Raw genomic sequence first — 16,565 nt, forward strand, 5'->3', positions numbered from 1 at the left:
GCATGAAACATTCTTTGTGTTATGCTCACAGGTGATGGGTCAGGCGTTTGGACAGGATGCCGTAGGAATGGCGGCGGGGTATGTCTGTAAGATGTCAGGGACTTAGATGGGAGGGTTGAAGCTTGAGGGTCACTCATAGCTTGGGGCTGGAGTCATCTGAATGGACACTTCTTTACTCACATATATGGCAGCAGGGCTGAGATGGTCAGAGGGTGCACTCAACCTGGGACACCCGCACATGGCTTTGCACTTGGCTTTGCCTGCCTCACAGCATGACGAGCAGCATAGAGAGAGTGTTGATTCCCAGAAAGCCAGATGGGAGTTGAATGGCCTTTCCTGACCTATCGTTGAGTCAAACAGCGTCATTTTAGCTATATTCTATTACAAACAAGTCAGCTCAGAGTCAAGGAGATGGGACATAGGTACCACCTCAAAGGATTGACATCAGTGATCCGTTTTCCACAGGCAATTAGCAGATACATTAAATCAACAAAATCTCCCTTGATTATCTTAAATTCAAATGTAACATTTATTTTAATGCCTATAATTAGAAAGACAAGTGTTTTATTAAGAACACCAATAGCTAATGTTTCTAAACTGAAATTTAAAGAATTTAAGACTACTAAAAAGGGTTCATTTTCTTTTTATAGTATTCTGCTGGGAACTTTTTTGGTAGTGACCTGACTTCACTCCTGCTCTCAAACTTTGATCCAGTAGTTTCTATTAACTCGAAATCTGTGGGACCACCTCAACAGTAGGATAATCTTCTGAACTGGCTTCTGAACAGTTCTAAAGGAAAGGGGGAAAAAAAAGTCTATTGAAGTGTCTCTGATAAACAGTGATTATGTCAGAACCTCTCTCCTGGTTCCCTATAGCTGTATAGAGTATCTGTACCTGTCCGTGTGCCCCAGGAGCTTGGTAAAGAGGAGAGCCCCATCTAAAGTGTCCAGGATGGTGCTTAGCAAAAGTAGGAACCAAAAGGGTATCGAACTGAACTGGATTGAATAAAGGCATTGGCCACAGGAATGGAAAGCAGGTCGGTGCAAGGACACCAGGGAGGCAGCCCAGTAGCTGATGGACTGGAGAGTTGGAGGGAGAAGGGAAGAGCAGGCCCTATGGCTTGGGTGACTGCACCACTAACCAAGGCAGGGGCATCGAGGTGAGGGGCTCATCTGAAGGAGGGTGCGGGGAGCTTGGTTCAGGCCCATTTCTCTCAGGATGGGGGGGACATCTTGATTCCCTGATGATGCTTCTTAAGTCTTTATGTGCAGAAAGGTATGACCGTTGATTCACTGTCTTGTCTAGTTCAGCATTTTACCAGCTTGGTTAATATCAGGCTGGTTTGTCATCTTCACTGTTGTCAAGGGAAGGATAATTCTAGCTGAATAGAATCACAGAGAGCATTTTTAAAGTTCGCATTCGTATTTTTTCAAGGAGACTTGGGTGAGTCCGATGTGCGGCCGTGTAGACATGACTCCTGGGCATGATCAGGGCCAGAGACCACCGTGATCCTCTGCTCTGTCTGTTCAGACACTTGAAGTGCACCCAAGCATTTGACTTCAGACTTTGGGGATGAAATCATTTTATCTGTGAAATCTATCTTGTTACACTTGGGTAAAGAGCAAAGCTCCGGGGTTGTGGCTGCTTATCAAGCTCAGATACATGCCACAAGTACTTAGGATGTTTGCTTGAATTCTAGCCACACATGTCTCCAAGCGTCTGTGTACAAGGAAAGTCTTGCTCGGGCCTTGAGATGACCGTTGTTACTCACGTACTTCCCTTTAAGCAGTGAATATTTCCTTCAGTCAATCAAATCCCATTTGTGTGTGTGTGTGTGTGTGTGTGTGTGTGTGTGTAATACATACACCTATACCCACATATATATAATTATATAATAAACTATATTAAAATCATAAAAGAGCTTACTGTTCAAGGAGGCCTTTCTGTGAACATGCTTGCAAAGTAAATAATCATGCTTTAAATGTTTTTGTAAGACTACAGATTTCATGTCTAATAATGTCTGCTTTAGGGGTGGGTCCTGCATTTAAAAGGGACTTAGAGCCCAGAGTTCCTGGTCTAGGTGTCACCAGACTGCAGTCTTGCCCTCAGCCCATGTGGCCAACCACACTGATCTGTGTTCTGCCTGGCCTTCCTCCATGTGATGGACCTCTGGGGGGTGGGGGAGGGGCGGGACTGAAGTGAAAAGGGTACTGAAGGTCTGGGGTTTGAATTTTGACTCTTCCGCTTTCTGGCCTTATAACTTTGGGTGGATTCTTCTATTTTCTGAGCCTCAGTTTCCTTGTCAGTTAAATGAGGATGATAATACCCACCTCCTGGGATAGTTCATTCATTCTTAGGGCTGTTGGAACAAATTGCCACAAACTGAGTGACTTTAAATAACTAAGAGAAATGTGTTCTCTCACAGATGTGGAGGCTGGAAGTCCAAAATCAAGGTGGTGACAGGGCCGTACGCCCTCTGAAGGCTCCGAGAAGACGCCTTCCTTGCCTCTTCTAGGCCCTGGTGGTTGCCAGCAGTCCTTGCTGAAAGGCAGCAAACTCCGATTTGTGTCTGTGGCATCACTTGGCCTTCCCCCCTGTCTCCTCCATGTGTTCACCTCTCTCTCTCCTTAGAAGGACACCTTTCACCAGACTTGGGGCCCACCCTAACCCACGATGACCTCATCTTAACTTGATTACACGTGCACAGACCCTATTTCAAAATAAAGTTATGCTCTGAAGTTCAGGGAGGACATGAGTATTGTGTGAGGACGCTCTTCAACCCAGCGTGGGTGATTATAGGGACTTAAATCTGTTCTTCACGGCACCTGGAAGGGAGGGGCACATAGTAGAAACTAAGAGAATCACAAGAAGCCCTTTATAAGGCGTGACCCATTCTGCTGTCCGACCTCATGACTCATTTCTCCATTGACAGTCACTGCTTTTCAGTTACACTGGGTCACCCTCATCTCATGTCCTTCACCATCTTTTTGGGACCTCTAGGTTGCTTCCGGATCTTTCTCCAGGATTTTGGTTTGCAGCTCCAATGTTTCCTTTCTGCTGTCATCCTGGAACTCTAATATTCATATAAATGACTCCTCTGACAACCTGCCTCTGATCTACGGGACTGTGTCCTAGACCTCATTCTTATCCCTGATCCCACAGTCATTCACTTCCCTGCTCATTGGCACCTCCTGTGCTCTTGATCCCGCAATGTCTGCTTCACCCGTCTTTCCAGTCTGCAGTCATCAAGCTAACCACCCCTTATTCCTGTCCTCCTCAGGGCTTCCAGTGAAAAATCACACAACACTACCAATTGGTTTATGTACTGAGTTACAGTTCCCACTCTTGCCTGGACTTCCAGGACTGCTCGAAAACCCCTTTATTCATTTCAAGTGGGTTTCCTTTCTCATTTCCCCCCCAGAGCTATTGGGAACATTGTTCAAGTTTCTTAGCCCACCATGGATCCTGCACACTTCACTTCTTGCTTCCCCAAGAAAACAGAAGCCAGAAAACAAACTGACTTCCTCTCCCACCGTATCTCTGCTCGTCCTTCTCTTCCTCTTTGACTATGATCTCAGAGGCAGGGCATGACTCCTCTACAAAGGTCAGTCTTCTGCCTGGTTGGATCCTCAATTCCACTCCTCATGCCTTTGTTTCCCTCAGTCTGTCTCCATTGTCTCCTTTGCTTGCCTCAGACTGTAAACACCGAAATCTTGCTCATCCTAAAACATTCCTTCATTTTCATTTAAATTGAACTGCTTTCGCTTTCTCTTCCTGAGAGAACCAGCTCTACTGTGTATTCTGTAACTGTACACGTTTCTTAACCTCTCTGTGCCTCAGTTTCCTCATCTGTAAAATGGGCTAATGGTACCTACCTCATGGGACTATTGTTTAAGATTAAATTATAAGGTAGTACGGTTCCTAGGACTATACATGTTTAGCTATTGTTTGGGAGTAATAGTACCCTCACTGGGCTTTCACAGGGCTTAGTTCCCAGCCCTGATTTAGCAGTGACAAGCAATGGTGTAGTTATTGCATGCGTTTCTGCCCTCAGAAGTTGTGAATTCCTGGGGCGCCTGAGTGGCTCCATCAGTTAAGTGTCTGCCTTCAGCTCAAGTGATGATCTCAGAGTCCTGGGATGGAGCCCCGCATTGGGCTCCCTGTGTAGTGGGGAGCCTGCTTCTCCTTCTCTCCCCTCTACCCACCCCCCCCCCCCGTGCTCTCTCGCTCTCTCTCAAATTACTAAAATCGTAAAAAAAACAAAAACAAATGTCGTGAACTCTTTTAGAGCTGAGATTACTGCATATCCATCTTTTTCTGCCGAGGACTTCACAGAGTATCGGCCCATCGTGGTCCCCAAAACACCACATAAATGAGTGCTTCAACTCCATTGACTTGGTTGGCATCATTTTTTTCCCCTGAAGGGTGAAGGTGGTTTGACCTATTCCCAGACTTACCTCCGCCCCCACGAGACTGCTTTTACCTCTTGTGACATGATTTTTAAACATAACGTTTTAACGTCGGTCAGCATATTCGAAGAAACGAATTTGGTAGGATTATGGAGACTTTCAATACATTTGTAGATTGCGACAAAGGCATCAGCGGAGAAGGGTTTAATCAATAGCGGCTCCCAAGAAGTAGGGGGAAAACAAAGCTGTTCAATGAACAGCTCTGAATTGAGCCCCTGCCATCTGGCAGGCAGTGGGCAGGAAGCCAGGGGTTTAGTGGTGAGCAAGACAGATGCTGGCCATTAGCCATGCCCTGGAACTCCTGGGTCCAGTGGGAGGTCCACAGACCTTTAAAGATACTTCAGAAATACTATTTAATTACAGTTGTGCCGAGTGCTGTGGAGGAGAAGCATGAGCGAGCCTAACAAGGGGAACTAACCTGGTCCAGGTGGCTAGGGAGAGCTAGGGGCAGTGGGAAACATGAGTCGGGTGCCTTGGTGAAGGGGGAAGGGCAGAGAGACCAGCCTGTTTCTGAGGGGAGGTGTTTAGAATTATGTATTATGTCCATGACATGAAATTTAGCGTTTCTGTGGAAAGACCTCAGGAATCACTGATGTAGCCCATTAAGGGAAGGGTGATGGGTTTCGGGGTGGCTAGCAGAGACGGGTAACCTGCATGTGTGAATGACCTGAAGTAAAGATGTAGGGAGAGGGCAAACTCATTTTAGATAAACTTCTTCTTAAGTATTGGTCTGAAGTAACTAACATTATTGGAAAGCTCTTTATGAAACTACTGGGCTTGGTAAAATGGTCCAGTGTTTATGGTATGATGTATTGGTAATTTTCTTGGTATTCCATGGACTCCAAGGCCTCTCTTGGATCAACTCATTGTTTACTGACTGTGTCTCATATATTTCAATCATCGTGTCTCGTCTTCTCTCCATTAACCTAAATATTACTCATTGCAAGGCGTAGTTCGTTATCCAGTCAAAAAACCTTCCTTATCTGCCTCCGTGAAAGTTGACCCTCCCTTCTTCGGTCTGATTCACCACGTGGCTCACTTTATCATTCTCATATCCTGTTTGGTCTTGTTGGCATATTTATCATATTGCTTTAGTTTATTTATATGGAAACTATATGGAAAATTCAGGAAAGACTATGCCGAAGATGTAAAAAGCACAAAGTGGTTGTTGGGTGAATGAGTGAAATGGTTATGGAATTTTCTATACAGTCTATGGGAAAATATCATTTGGACCTGTAGCTTGGCTGGTTTCTTGTCCTCTATCCTAAAATATGAGGTGTATGCTTTTTTTTTTTTTCCTGGATGGTACTAACCTGAAAACTTTCCAGTGAAAACACTGTCTACTTTGTGTAACTTTCATCTCAGACTTACTGATTATATTGGCAAAACAGTCTGCACTTCGTAAACTAGAGGGAGAAATGCAGTGTTTCCAAAGATAATCTCTCAAATAGACTCCTCCAGATGGCTGCGGAATTCAGAGCCCCACAACAGGAGCTATGCTAATTGGTGATGATTAGGGTTTTAGTGTCTTTCCTACAGAAAGTCAAAGAAACTCTCTCTTCCTCGATTTCTCTGTGCCACTGGATTATTTTGGTTGGGTTGACATATTCCAAACTCAAACCTGCCTACTAGCCAGATGTCTGTGACCACTGAGTTTCCACTGGTTTTTCAGTTCCCAATGATTAAGCCAAAATAAAAGAAGGTGATGCCATGTCTGGCCGACAGCAGACACTGCCAGTTGCCAAAGCCCCAGCATTCATCACGCAGTTGACATGGTGTCTGCTACCTTGCAGGAGGCAGGCAAGTCTTTCCAAAGGCCGGGCTGCAAGGGAAATCTCAGAAGCAAGTAGTGTCATTTGGAAATGATTTGATGAATAGGACACGTATAGGCCAGCCATTGAAAATCTCATTTGTGATAAATTAGCAGGAATGTTTGGAGCTTACACTGAAGGTAAGGTCTGCCTTTCCCACGTGCTGCCCTTCATAGCTGACACATTACACATGTCTCCGGAGCATAACATACAGCTTCCTGAACTTGCAAATGTGGCCTAAATGTGCTCTGTTGAAATAGCCTCTGTTTAAACAGTCTCCTGGAAAACTGAGCCATGTTCAATAAAATAGTTAATTTCGTGTCTGCGAATGTTTTCTCTAGGGCCCTTTAACATGTTATTTTTAGAAACTATAGGAGAAATTTGCAAATTTAAATTTGCATGAAGGCATTACCTGCCTCTGAAAGGGTAATGGACCATCAGTCCAAAGCTGTAAATATTAAAAGATTCATAGAGCATGAATCATGAAGGAACAGTGCGGAAGATCTAATTCAGTAATAATAGTCACCATATTTTGAGTGCCTAATATGTGCCAGGCCCTTCACGTACATTACATTTAATTCCCAGGATAATTTGCAAGGAAGTGAGATCCCTTCCGTTTTACAGATAAGGAAATGCCCATAACCTGCACAAGACCACTTAGGTGGGGGCTGGTGAGCTGGAATTCCAGCTCCAAAGCACTCGCCTCTGAAGCCGTTCCTGGCTGTGGCTTATGGATGGACTGGGGAGAAGGGTTGAAGCCAGAGACCCTTGTGAATTGTACGCAAGCGCTTGCGTGTGTGTGTGCATTATTCCGAGGAGATTCCATAACTTTAGCAGATTCTCAGAGGGATTTGTGAGACTCTGACAGAAGCGGATTTTGGCTCCAGGCAGCCTTCATTTTAGACATGGGGAAATAGCAAGTGAGAACACACACTGTCCAAAGGCCCTTGGCGCACTGTTGATTTGACCAGAAAGTGAACCGCAAGCCTTCTTTCTACACTGTGTGTGTGCGTGTGTAATGACTCACTCACAGAGAGAAGTGCACGAAATGACAGTGGAGGCTTGAACAAGTGAACCTCTGTGGAGCCACTAACCAGGTCACGAGCTAGAGCGCAGGACCCTAGAATACTCCCAGCTGTCCCTCCCTCATCAAGTGGCATACCCTCATTTCCAGCCACTCTTCCGACTTTTAAGGTAACCGCGTCCTTGCTTTTCTCTGTCGTTGTACCATCCAGGCTTGCATCCCGAAACGACATGGCGGTGTCCCCCCCCCCGTCCTCATCTCCATCTGCGTGCAGGCACACTGTCGCATTCTTCTGCATCTTGTTCTGTAGCCGTATCGTTTCCAGAATCTATCCAGGGGTGGCATGCCGTTGCTTGATAGATGGTGATTTATCTTCAGTCATGGGATGTTCGATTATTTTGAATTTTTGCCTATATGAGCAACGCCTTTGTTAAGATTCTCATACACATCTTAGACACAAGTTGCACATGCAGCTCTTAGGGAAAGCATAGTATGTGTTAAGCTTTTGTGGGAGACAAAATATTTAGTACTAGGAGGAAAAGGTAAAGAATTCTTTTCTTCTCCCACCCCCTTCCTTAATGCTTCTGTGGGTAGCCTTTGCATAGGTTCCTCTTGTCCCCAAACTTGGATTAAGAATCAAAGAGCGCCCTTGAACCTGGGCTCAGGGCACTGACTGAGATCTCTGGGATCAGAGTCTCCAGGATAAGGCATGCGAGTCTGCACATTGAACGAGTGATTCTCAGGACTGAGAGACACTGAGTTCACCCGATGAATTGATAAGACCTGGCTACTTAGTTATAAAGAGGTTCGGAGAAAGTGTACCCATGGTTAAAATATCGGGAAATTGGCCTTAGAATATTTAAGGGAGTAGGGAAGTTAAGGGATTTGGGTTTATTTAACCTATTAAAAAAAAAACAAACTGAAACCCAGAACTTGATTAAATAGTTGTTTGCAAAAGTTTTAGAATTGAAAAAAAAAATTGCTTTAAATTGCTAAGTCAAGAGAGATTTAGGTTAATCAAGAGGCGGAAACTCCTGATAAAATAAGTCAAGCAGAGAAAGACAATTACCATATGATTTCTCTCATCTATGGAACATAAGAACTAGGAAGATCGGTAGGGGAAGAAAGGGATAAAGAAAGGGGGGGTAATCAGAAGGGGGAATGAAACGTGAGACTATGGACTCTGAGAAACAAACTGAGGGCTTCAGAGGGGAGGGGGGCGGGGGAATGGGATAGGCTGGCGACGGGTTGTAAGGAGGGCACGTATTGCATGGTGCACTGGGTGTTATACGCAACTAATCAATCATGGAACCTTGCATCAGAAACCAGGGATGTACTGTATGGTGACTAACATAATGTAATAAAAAAACATTAAAAAAAAATCAGCAACAGATACTGAGCATTTGTTAGGCACCACAGGGGTAAGAAATAAAGGCTGTTGTCAGTGCCTTCAGGGAGCTGAAGACAGGGAAACAAAGCAAGAACGCACCGGGCTCTGAAACAAAAACCAGGACGCAATATTTCACCGAGTCTAGACTGTGGGCTTCAGGCAGCTGAGTAGGTGGCCCTCTGGGACAGCATGGAGGAGAGAAGCAGAGAGAGGTCGCCACGAAAGGCTTGAAGAGCCTGCAGGGCTTGAGGTAGGCTTTGGAAGGAAGCCTTTCGTAGGCGGATGGGGTGGACAGCGTTCTAAAGCTGTGGCATCCAGTGTTTTTTCTTGTGATTCACCAGTAAAAATATATATTTCATATCGCCACCCAGGACGCACACACAATCAAAAGTTTCATAAAACATTTAACTTTATTAAATATGAAGCATCTGATGTTTGCTGGTTTTTTTCTAACTCATTTTTGTTAAATGTTGGATGAACCCGCTTGCAGGTTGACAACACCATTCTAAGGGGACCAGGAGCCCACTGTGGTGGCAGAGCTAAGCCACCCTATGGGAGGGAGTGCCATTTAGAGGACGGGATTTCCATAAGAAGTGGGGGGGGCGGGCAATGGGATATTTGTGTGGTGATGGTCTCTAGAAGCCCTTCCCTGATTCTAGAGTATGAGTGAATTACGTTGGGTTTTTATGGCAAAATTTCAGGTTTCACCAATCATACCCAATGGTTTTCTCTATACCCTCCACCAGTCTTCCAACTCTTCCAACACCAACAAGGTGTCCCAGCGATGCAATTCAGTTCTGACACTAATGACCTTGAGGTATCAGCAGACCCCACAGTCAACGGCTCAGTCCCACAAAATTGCTCCCATTTCAGGTGCCATCTGCAAGTCCTGGGCCAACTGTACATCTGACCAACTAGCTATAAAGTCGGGGTTCCCTCAGCCCATGCCTCAGGTTTCATAATTTGTGAGAACGGCTCACAGAACTCAGGCACTTTGCTTAGTATTACTAAGTGTATTATAAAGAATACAAATCGGGAGCAGCCAAGTGGAAGAAATGCACAGGGCAAGCTAGGGGATGTGTGTGCGGGTGCATATGGGCAAAGCTTCTACTCCGTCTCCAGCATCGTCCTCTCCCCAGCACCTTGATGTGTTCACCAACCTGGAAGCTCTCTGAATCCTATGGTTTCAGAGTGGGTTAAGGCTATTTATGGAGGTTCCATTATATAGGCATGATGGATTAAATCATTGGCCATTGCTGATTGACTCACTCTCTAACCCCTCTCTCCTCCCTGGAGGTGGAGTTAGGGCTCAGAGTTCTAACCCTCTCATATCATGGTTGATTCCCCTGGCAACCAGCCCCCATCCTGAAGCTATCTAAGGGCTTCCAGCTATCAGCCATGTCATTTAAATTAACTCATAGAAGGGGGCTGATTATGAATAACAAAGATACACTTCATCCCTATCTCTCAGGAAGTTCATGGATTTTAGAAGCTCTAGTGCTAGGAACCAGGGACGGAACCAAATCTACAATTCTCATCTCATAAATCACAACTTGTTTATCTGACCAACCCTAGTGAAACAGTAGATTGGCCCAGATAACTTTAAGATTCCTTTTGAAGCTTGGTTTCAATTTAGTACCACTCAGCAGAGGGATAGAGGTGGGTGAGAAGAATTTGGTTCTAGAATTCTCATAGAGCACTGACATTAAAACTATTTATTAAACATCTGTTTTATCTCATCTTGTGGATGGCCATGGAATTTTTGGTATGGAATGTAGCACTGGGTAGAATGGTTTTATGGGAGAAAATACAGGGACTATCTCCATGAATGGGTTTAGGAGAGGAAGGTGACAGCACCTTGAAAACCATGCTTTCTGGAAGGAACATGGTATGGCCCATTGTGCATATCAGAACTACTTACAAGTATCACCAACTGCCTGGCCCAGAACTAGAGAGCTCTGTCACATTAGTGTCACCTCCTTGTGAGTGCCGGCCAGCAGTCTGGGTAATATTATTTCAGAATCTGGATTCCTGGGTTAGAGAGAGGACAAATGAGGATCCTTCTTGCCTCTACTTTTAGCGTACTTGGGAGAATTTTAAGAGTAAACTCTTATTTTTGTCTCATTTCCCAACCAATGGTCTATGTTCTCCCCCAGTTTCTTCCTCAGGTTTGCTCCTGCCTTCCTGATTTGTTCTGAACTGTTCTCTTGGCTCAGACTCCAAGGCCAATATGTATAACACCCATCCGTTTCCTTCCTGCTGCTTTCCGTGAACCCCATCTGCAGCACAGACAGGTTGAATGGTGGTGTGGATTATTTTAAATCTTTGTGGGTAGCCATGTTTTCTCCACCTCATCTGTTCCAACAGAAAAGTAATTTTTGGTCTGCGATGAGGAGAAATTAGATAAAAGAGAAGAATTCTAGATCTCAAGGGATGTGCAGTTGACCTTGTCCTCTGCATCTTTTTTGCTGTGTCCTCTAGAAACTGAACTCCCTAGATATCCACATGTAACTAATTTTAGGGAATCCCTGCAACCAGATTTTTCTCTACCCGAATTGAGTGCCTTAGCAGCACTGAAAAGGAAAATCCTTTCATGTGGCCTTTCTTTGCTTAAGTACTTTCAATCATATCCTCTGAGGTTTAATATCCTTTTGATCTTCCCAATCCAGTTTTAATTTGGTGGGTTTAAATTAGGGAAAGATTTAAAGACAACGCTAATAATGCGGTTTGGGGATAATGTAGATAGGAACCATGGTCCTGAATGTACTTTGATGAATTTTTGGTTTTGTTTTGGCTTGTCAGATGCTGTCCGGGGGAAATAAACTTCAGTCTGTTTCTTGGTGTTTGCTACGTTTTGTTCTTCAGTTACGCTTCTTATTCTGCCAACACATGCTCGTGCTTGGGGTGGTGTATGTATTGTGGTCTTCTGCAGTAGGAAGCCTGATTTGTCCTTGAAGATAAAACCTAACGTCGTCTTTGTGAGTGTATTGATAGTTGTAGAAGTGTGGATGACATCGGCCTAGACGCGTTCTTAACTTATTAAAAATATTTAGAGAGCTGGCATGCAGAGCTGTGCTGTTCTGTATGATAGCCTCTAGCTGCTGGCACTTGAAGTCTAACATTAAAAATTCAATTCTTTAGCCACACAAGCCACATTTCCAGTGCTCAGTAGCCATATGTGGCTAATGCGATATTGACCCTTTGGGCCAGATAATTCTTTGCTGGGGTGTGGGTGTATACATACACGTGTATGCTTATAATGCATACGTCCTATGCATTGTAGAATGTTTAGCAGCACCTCTGACCCCACCTACCAGAGGCCAGGAGCATCTAGTCACAATAGTCAAAAATGTCTGCAGAGATTGCCAAACGTCCCCTGAGGAACAAAATCATCCCTGGGTGAGGATAACTTGCTTAGTTTGTCTAGCGCAGATATAAAACATTTCTATGAACAAAGACAGTACTGTTCTAGAATAATCTCTGGCAAAGTTTGGTTGGAGGGCATTTTATAAGTAAAGCATTTTGAGCTTTAGAGGAATCAGAATAGTCATCTGGTCCAAAGCCTTGGGAAACTGAGGCATTGAGAGGTTTTGGGTGACTTAACGTCATAGCATGGAAGTATCAGTCTAGACTGCTAGAATCTAGTTCATGCAGCTTAGAGGACAGGCTTCTGATTTTCATTTCAATCTATCTCCTCATTCCTGTGTTCTCGCACTCACTGGTGGCTCTGGGGAGGAGGGTGTCTGGAGAAATGCGAGTGGCCCAGTCCTGAGACTCCAAGCAAATTCCTTACCTAAACCCTGCACACCTCTTATTTTACTCCTGCATGGCCTGTGGCTTTCTCTAAGGCCTTGCCTCTAGGCTGGGTTTGGAGGAGTGCTTGGGACATCTTGTAGACCCACCTTTGCTGTATCAGAAGGCCGGAGCCCTATTGGGTTTCACAGTTCCATCAATGCAGAAAAATTGGGAATGCGCTCCTCAGGGCCGTGGAAGGTTGTAGTCCTGTAAAATTTCCTTCTTGATAACTTAAATTTCCACTGTCTCCTTTGTCGGCTTCCGTGCAGTGGTCCGTGGGAAAGCCTTTAAAATGAAGTGCCTGGTGGTTTTTAATCTTCAGAGGTCACAAGGAAGCAAGAGAGCCTTGCAGAAAGTTTTGGGGGGGTTGGGGGTTGCAGAAGGAACCTTTCTAAGGGTGTTGGTATCCACAGCGGGAGGGGCCAGAAAGTAGGCTTAGCTAGGAGAGGTCTGAAGAACCAGAATGTGCCCCAGGACCTTTTCTCCCTGCATTAATCCTGTACACCTCATATACTTCCCCATGACTCTTCTTCAGTCACTGATTTTATTCTGTCCTCTGTTCCAAAACCTTCAGTGGCTCACTGCTGCCTTTTCACATGCGAAACTTCTTGGCCTTCTACTCCAAGCCCATTTGCTCTTGCATGGAGATCTCCTCTTTTCCTTTGTAAGAGTAAAAACCAGTTTTTATGCACATGAAAGCTGTGTTGTCACTGTGGTTCACAGAATGATTCTGTCGAGGTTGGGGGTTGGCAGGGGTGGAGGCTTGCTCAAAGCTGTTTGATGTTTAATCCTTGCTCAGGAAGAAGTTTTGTTCCTGCCCATACTTTGTTGAGTCGGTAGCCCGGACAACTACTGAAAATCATTATGCAGCTTAAAAATCAGGGCCCAGGGAACAGGCCAGAAAGAGTGGCAATGAAAGCAGGCGAGGAGTTGTGTGTAAATAAACCCTCGAGTAACTTTGAGCTGTCGGCCAGTTTGGTTCTGTAACAGTGTGGGCCCAGTGAGCTGCGGCCCAGGTCAAAGGCCAGTATCCTGAGGAGCCAGCTGTCAGAGTTTAGCTGGAAACAAGCTAATGTGTAAACTCGCCTCGAGGTCTTTTCAAGTGGCTTCATTTTCCCACCGTCCGGGAAAAGAAAAGACTTTATTTCAGAGTTTGCTGACCAGCTGCTGTTCCATTGAACTGTTGATGTTTCCCTTTGGGAAACCCGTCTTCTTGAGTGTCTCCATGGTGAAGGGGAAGGTATCCGATTTGGGGGCAGGTTTTGATTTTAGTGACGGGAGGGTGGGAACCGGGAGGGCCGGGGCCCTGCTGGTCAGCGTGACCGTGGCCGCTGTCGTTCACTAGCTCTGCGTCTCCCCTTTGCTCCACAGACCAACGAGTGGAACAAGAATGATGACCGGCTGCTACAGGCCGTGGAGAATGGAGATGCGGAGAAGGTGTCCTCCCTGCTGGGCAAGAAGGGGGCCAGTGCCACCAAGCACGACAGCGAGGGCAAGACCGCGTAAGCTAAAAAGATTGGTTCTAACGGTAGCGATTCTGGATTCTCGAGAGTGTTCTCCGGAATCCTCGGGATCCGTGGGGGGACTTCACAAATGCCTTGAAGGAGACTTTGTGAAATTACTGTGTCCTCCCCGACTCCTATCCCTCCTGTGAAAATGTGTAAGAGGATATTTTCATCTGGTTCCTGTCTCTCCAAGTTCCACCTGCCCACTGGGCTTTACCTTGGGTGGCTCTGTTTGTTTTCAGGTGTAACCCAGGGTTACACCGGAGACGCAGGAGCACCAGGATTGCAACCAGTGGATTGGTAGGAAAGGAATTCTATCCTACATTAGAAACAGCATGAAAGAGGGTAATTTTTTTCAAACCTTACTACTTATATTGTTATTTCTTTTAAAACCCCTTAATGTGGATCAGTAATTACATGAGCAGTGTGAATTTTGCATTATAATTTGTCATTTGTGGTACTCTTGCCTGCCATAATTAAAATTATAGATTTGAGTGTGTGTGTGTGTGTGTGCGCGCATTTGTATCCATCCTTACTCTGGTCATATTGTAGAGATCATTGACTTTGTCGCTGAAGAGACTTCTCATCTGGACTTTATCACGTATGAATTCTGTAGTCTCTGAATCTTCATTTATTCAGTTTCAGTTGGAGGTGATAATATTTAACCACTAGAGCAGTTATAAATATCAAACAAGATACTGACTTTGGTTAGGTACCTCCAGAAGCAGCTTCTGAGGCAACGACTTGAGTGTGAGCTGCTTCTCTAGTCCGTGCTCCCAGGAGCACCCAGGAAAGACCTGAGACCCACACAGTTTGTTACTGACAGGCTACTGCAGTGGGCAGCAGGAACCCAATCCTCCTGGGACCTCTGGGAGTCTCTTTAGACTCGGAGGAGGGGTTGGCCAACTATGGCCCGCAGCCTGTCTTTATAAATAAAGTTTCAGTGGGATGGAGCCAAATCCGCTTCTTTAGCATGGGCCATGACTACTTCTGCATTCCTAAGGGAGATTGGAGGCGTTAAGGCAAAGACGGTAACATATTAACTCTCTGGCCCCTTGGGGAACTAGTTTTCTTACCCCAGGTTTAAAGTATGCCTCAGAGTTATCTGACCCAAAGGGCAAGGAAACTGGGGCATCTCTTCCTAATCACTCGTCCCTCCAAGGTTGAGTGCTGCTCCGAGGGCCCGTAATGCTCGTGGGCAGAATAGGTCCAAGAGGTTATGAAGGGGCACCTGTAGCTAAAGGTATCCTATGTAAAGAGCACGCAGTGGCCCCCAGGAGGTACTTGATAAAGCCGGTCCCCTTTCCTTCTTACGCTAGATGAGTGGTTCTCCGTCTTGGCAGCTCCTGCTTTGGAATCACTTTAAAAACATATCGATGCCCTGCACACTCCAGATGTTCAGAAACATTTTGTCCATGGAGGGGCCCAGGAATCAATATTTTTATTATTTTGTTTATTTATTTATTTTTAGATTTTATTATTTGACAGAGAGAGTACAAGCAGAGGGAGCAGCAGAGGGAGAGGGAGAAGCAGACTCTCTGCTGAGCAGGGAGCCTGTTGCAGGGCTCGATCCCAGGACCCTGGGATCACGACCTGAGCTGAAGGCAAATGTCTAACCAACTGAGACACCTGGATGCCCCAGGAATCAATATTTTTAAAAGGATCCCATGTAGGTTCAACCAGGAGAACCATCATCTAGAAACTAGATTGACTGTAGATTGATTGATTGATAGATGGTGAAAACAAAGGGCAAATTTTCAGGAGAAGATTGAGATCACATTTTAGCAAATTTTGTCAGTGAAACCTTCGTCCTGGAACCCACTGAATCCCATAGCATAGACACTAGTTCTGTTGTTTGGGAAGCCACAAGACAGCTTACGGAGCTTCACTCTGTCTAGGGAGCAGGCTAGTTGATATGCAAGGGGAAGAGGGACGTGTTCTCACTCAGATGAGAGTCTGGTCCTCTGGGAGCCAGGCTTGTCCTCTCCACAAGAACCCCAGGTTGAGCTCCCCACCGTCAGCCGCAGTTTGACTTCCCAGCCTTGCAGAGGCCTGTCTCTCGGGTGTGGGGCACGGGGCCATACCCTGGTGGATCCTGACGTGGGAGGCAGGGCTTCTAATACCAGCTGGGCTTTAGTTGTTGGCGAATAATCGTGTCGAGCTGGTTGCCTACTCAACCTTATATAATTCTTCGTTCTAAACCCTCTTGCAGTCTAGATTGTAATTTCCTTGACAAAAGGGACTGTCACCTTGTAGCTTGTCCCTTCAGTTACATCCTCTAGCCCCCTGCTCAGCTTACAGATACTCAAAAAATATTTGTCGAATGCGTTAATTACCCTTTTCCCAGGATGCCACATTTGGAGTCTGTGCTTTCTGAGCCGCAGAGGCCACGCTCCTAAAGCTGGCGTGAGGTTCTTGGTGGTGGACTACTACTTGTCCCACTCTGTGGAGTGTTCTGGGTTCCCGCTGCTCCCAGCTCAGCCTTGCAGATGCCTGCACAAGACAGCCTTTTACAGCCGTCCCAGAGAGATGGGAGATGGATGTTTCCCAGACAATACTCACTAAAAAGAA

General features: G+C 45.5%; 1 protein-coding gene across 19 annotated transcripts in view; it reads left to right on the forward strand.

Annotated features, from left to right (window-relative positions):
- RAI14 (retinoic acid induced 14) overlaps positions 1–16,565 on the forward strand; it is a 143,412-nt gene that overhangs the window by 76,671 nt on the left and 50,176 nt on the right. For 15 of the 19 annotated variants that reach the window (XM_026506780.4, XM_048224230.2, XM_048224233.2 and 12 more), the window contains one exon: positions 13,861–13,991. In XM_026506780.4, coding sequence (XP_026362565.1) covers positions 13,861–13,991 — 131 coding nt within the window. Of the gene's footprint in view, positions 1–13,275; positions 13,730–13,860; positions 13,992–16,565 lie in introns of those variants that run through there. The other 4 variants (XM_026506776.4, XM_026506777.4, XM_026506778.4 and 1 more) reach the window with 3 other exon arrangements.

Source organism: Ursus arctos, unplaced genomic scaffold (genome assembly GCF_023065955.2).
Source record: "Ursus arctos isolate Adak ecotype North America unplaced genomic scaffold, UrsArc2.0 scaffold_15, whole genome shotgun sequence".
In the NCBI taxonomy this organism is placed as follows: domain Eukaryota; kingdom Metazoa; phylum Chordata; class Mammalia; order Carnivora; family Ursidae; genus Ursus; species Ursus arctos.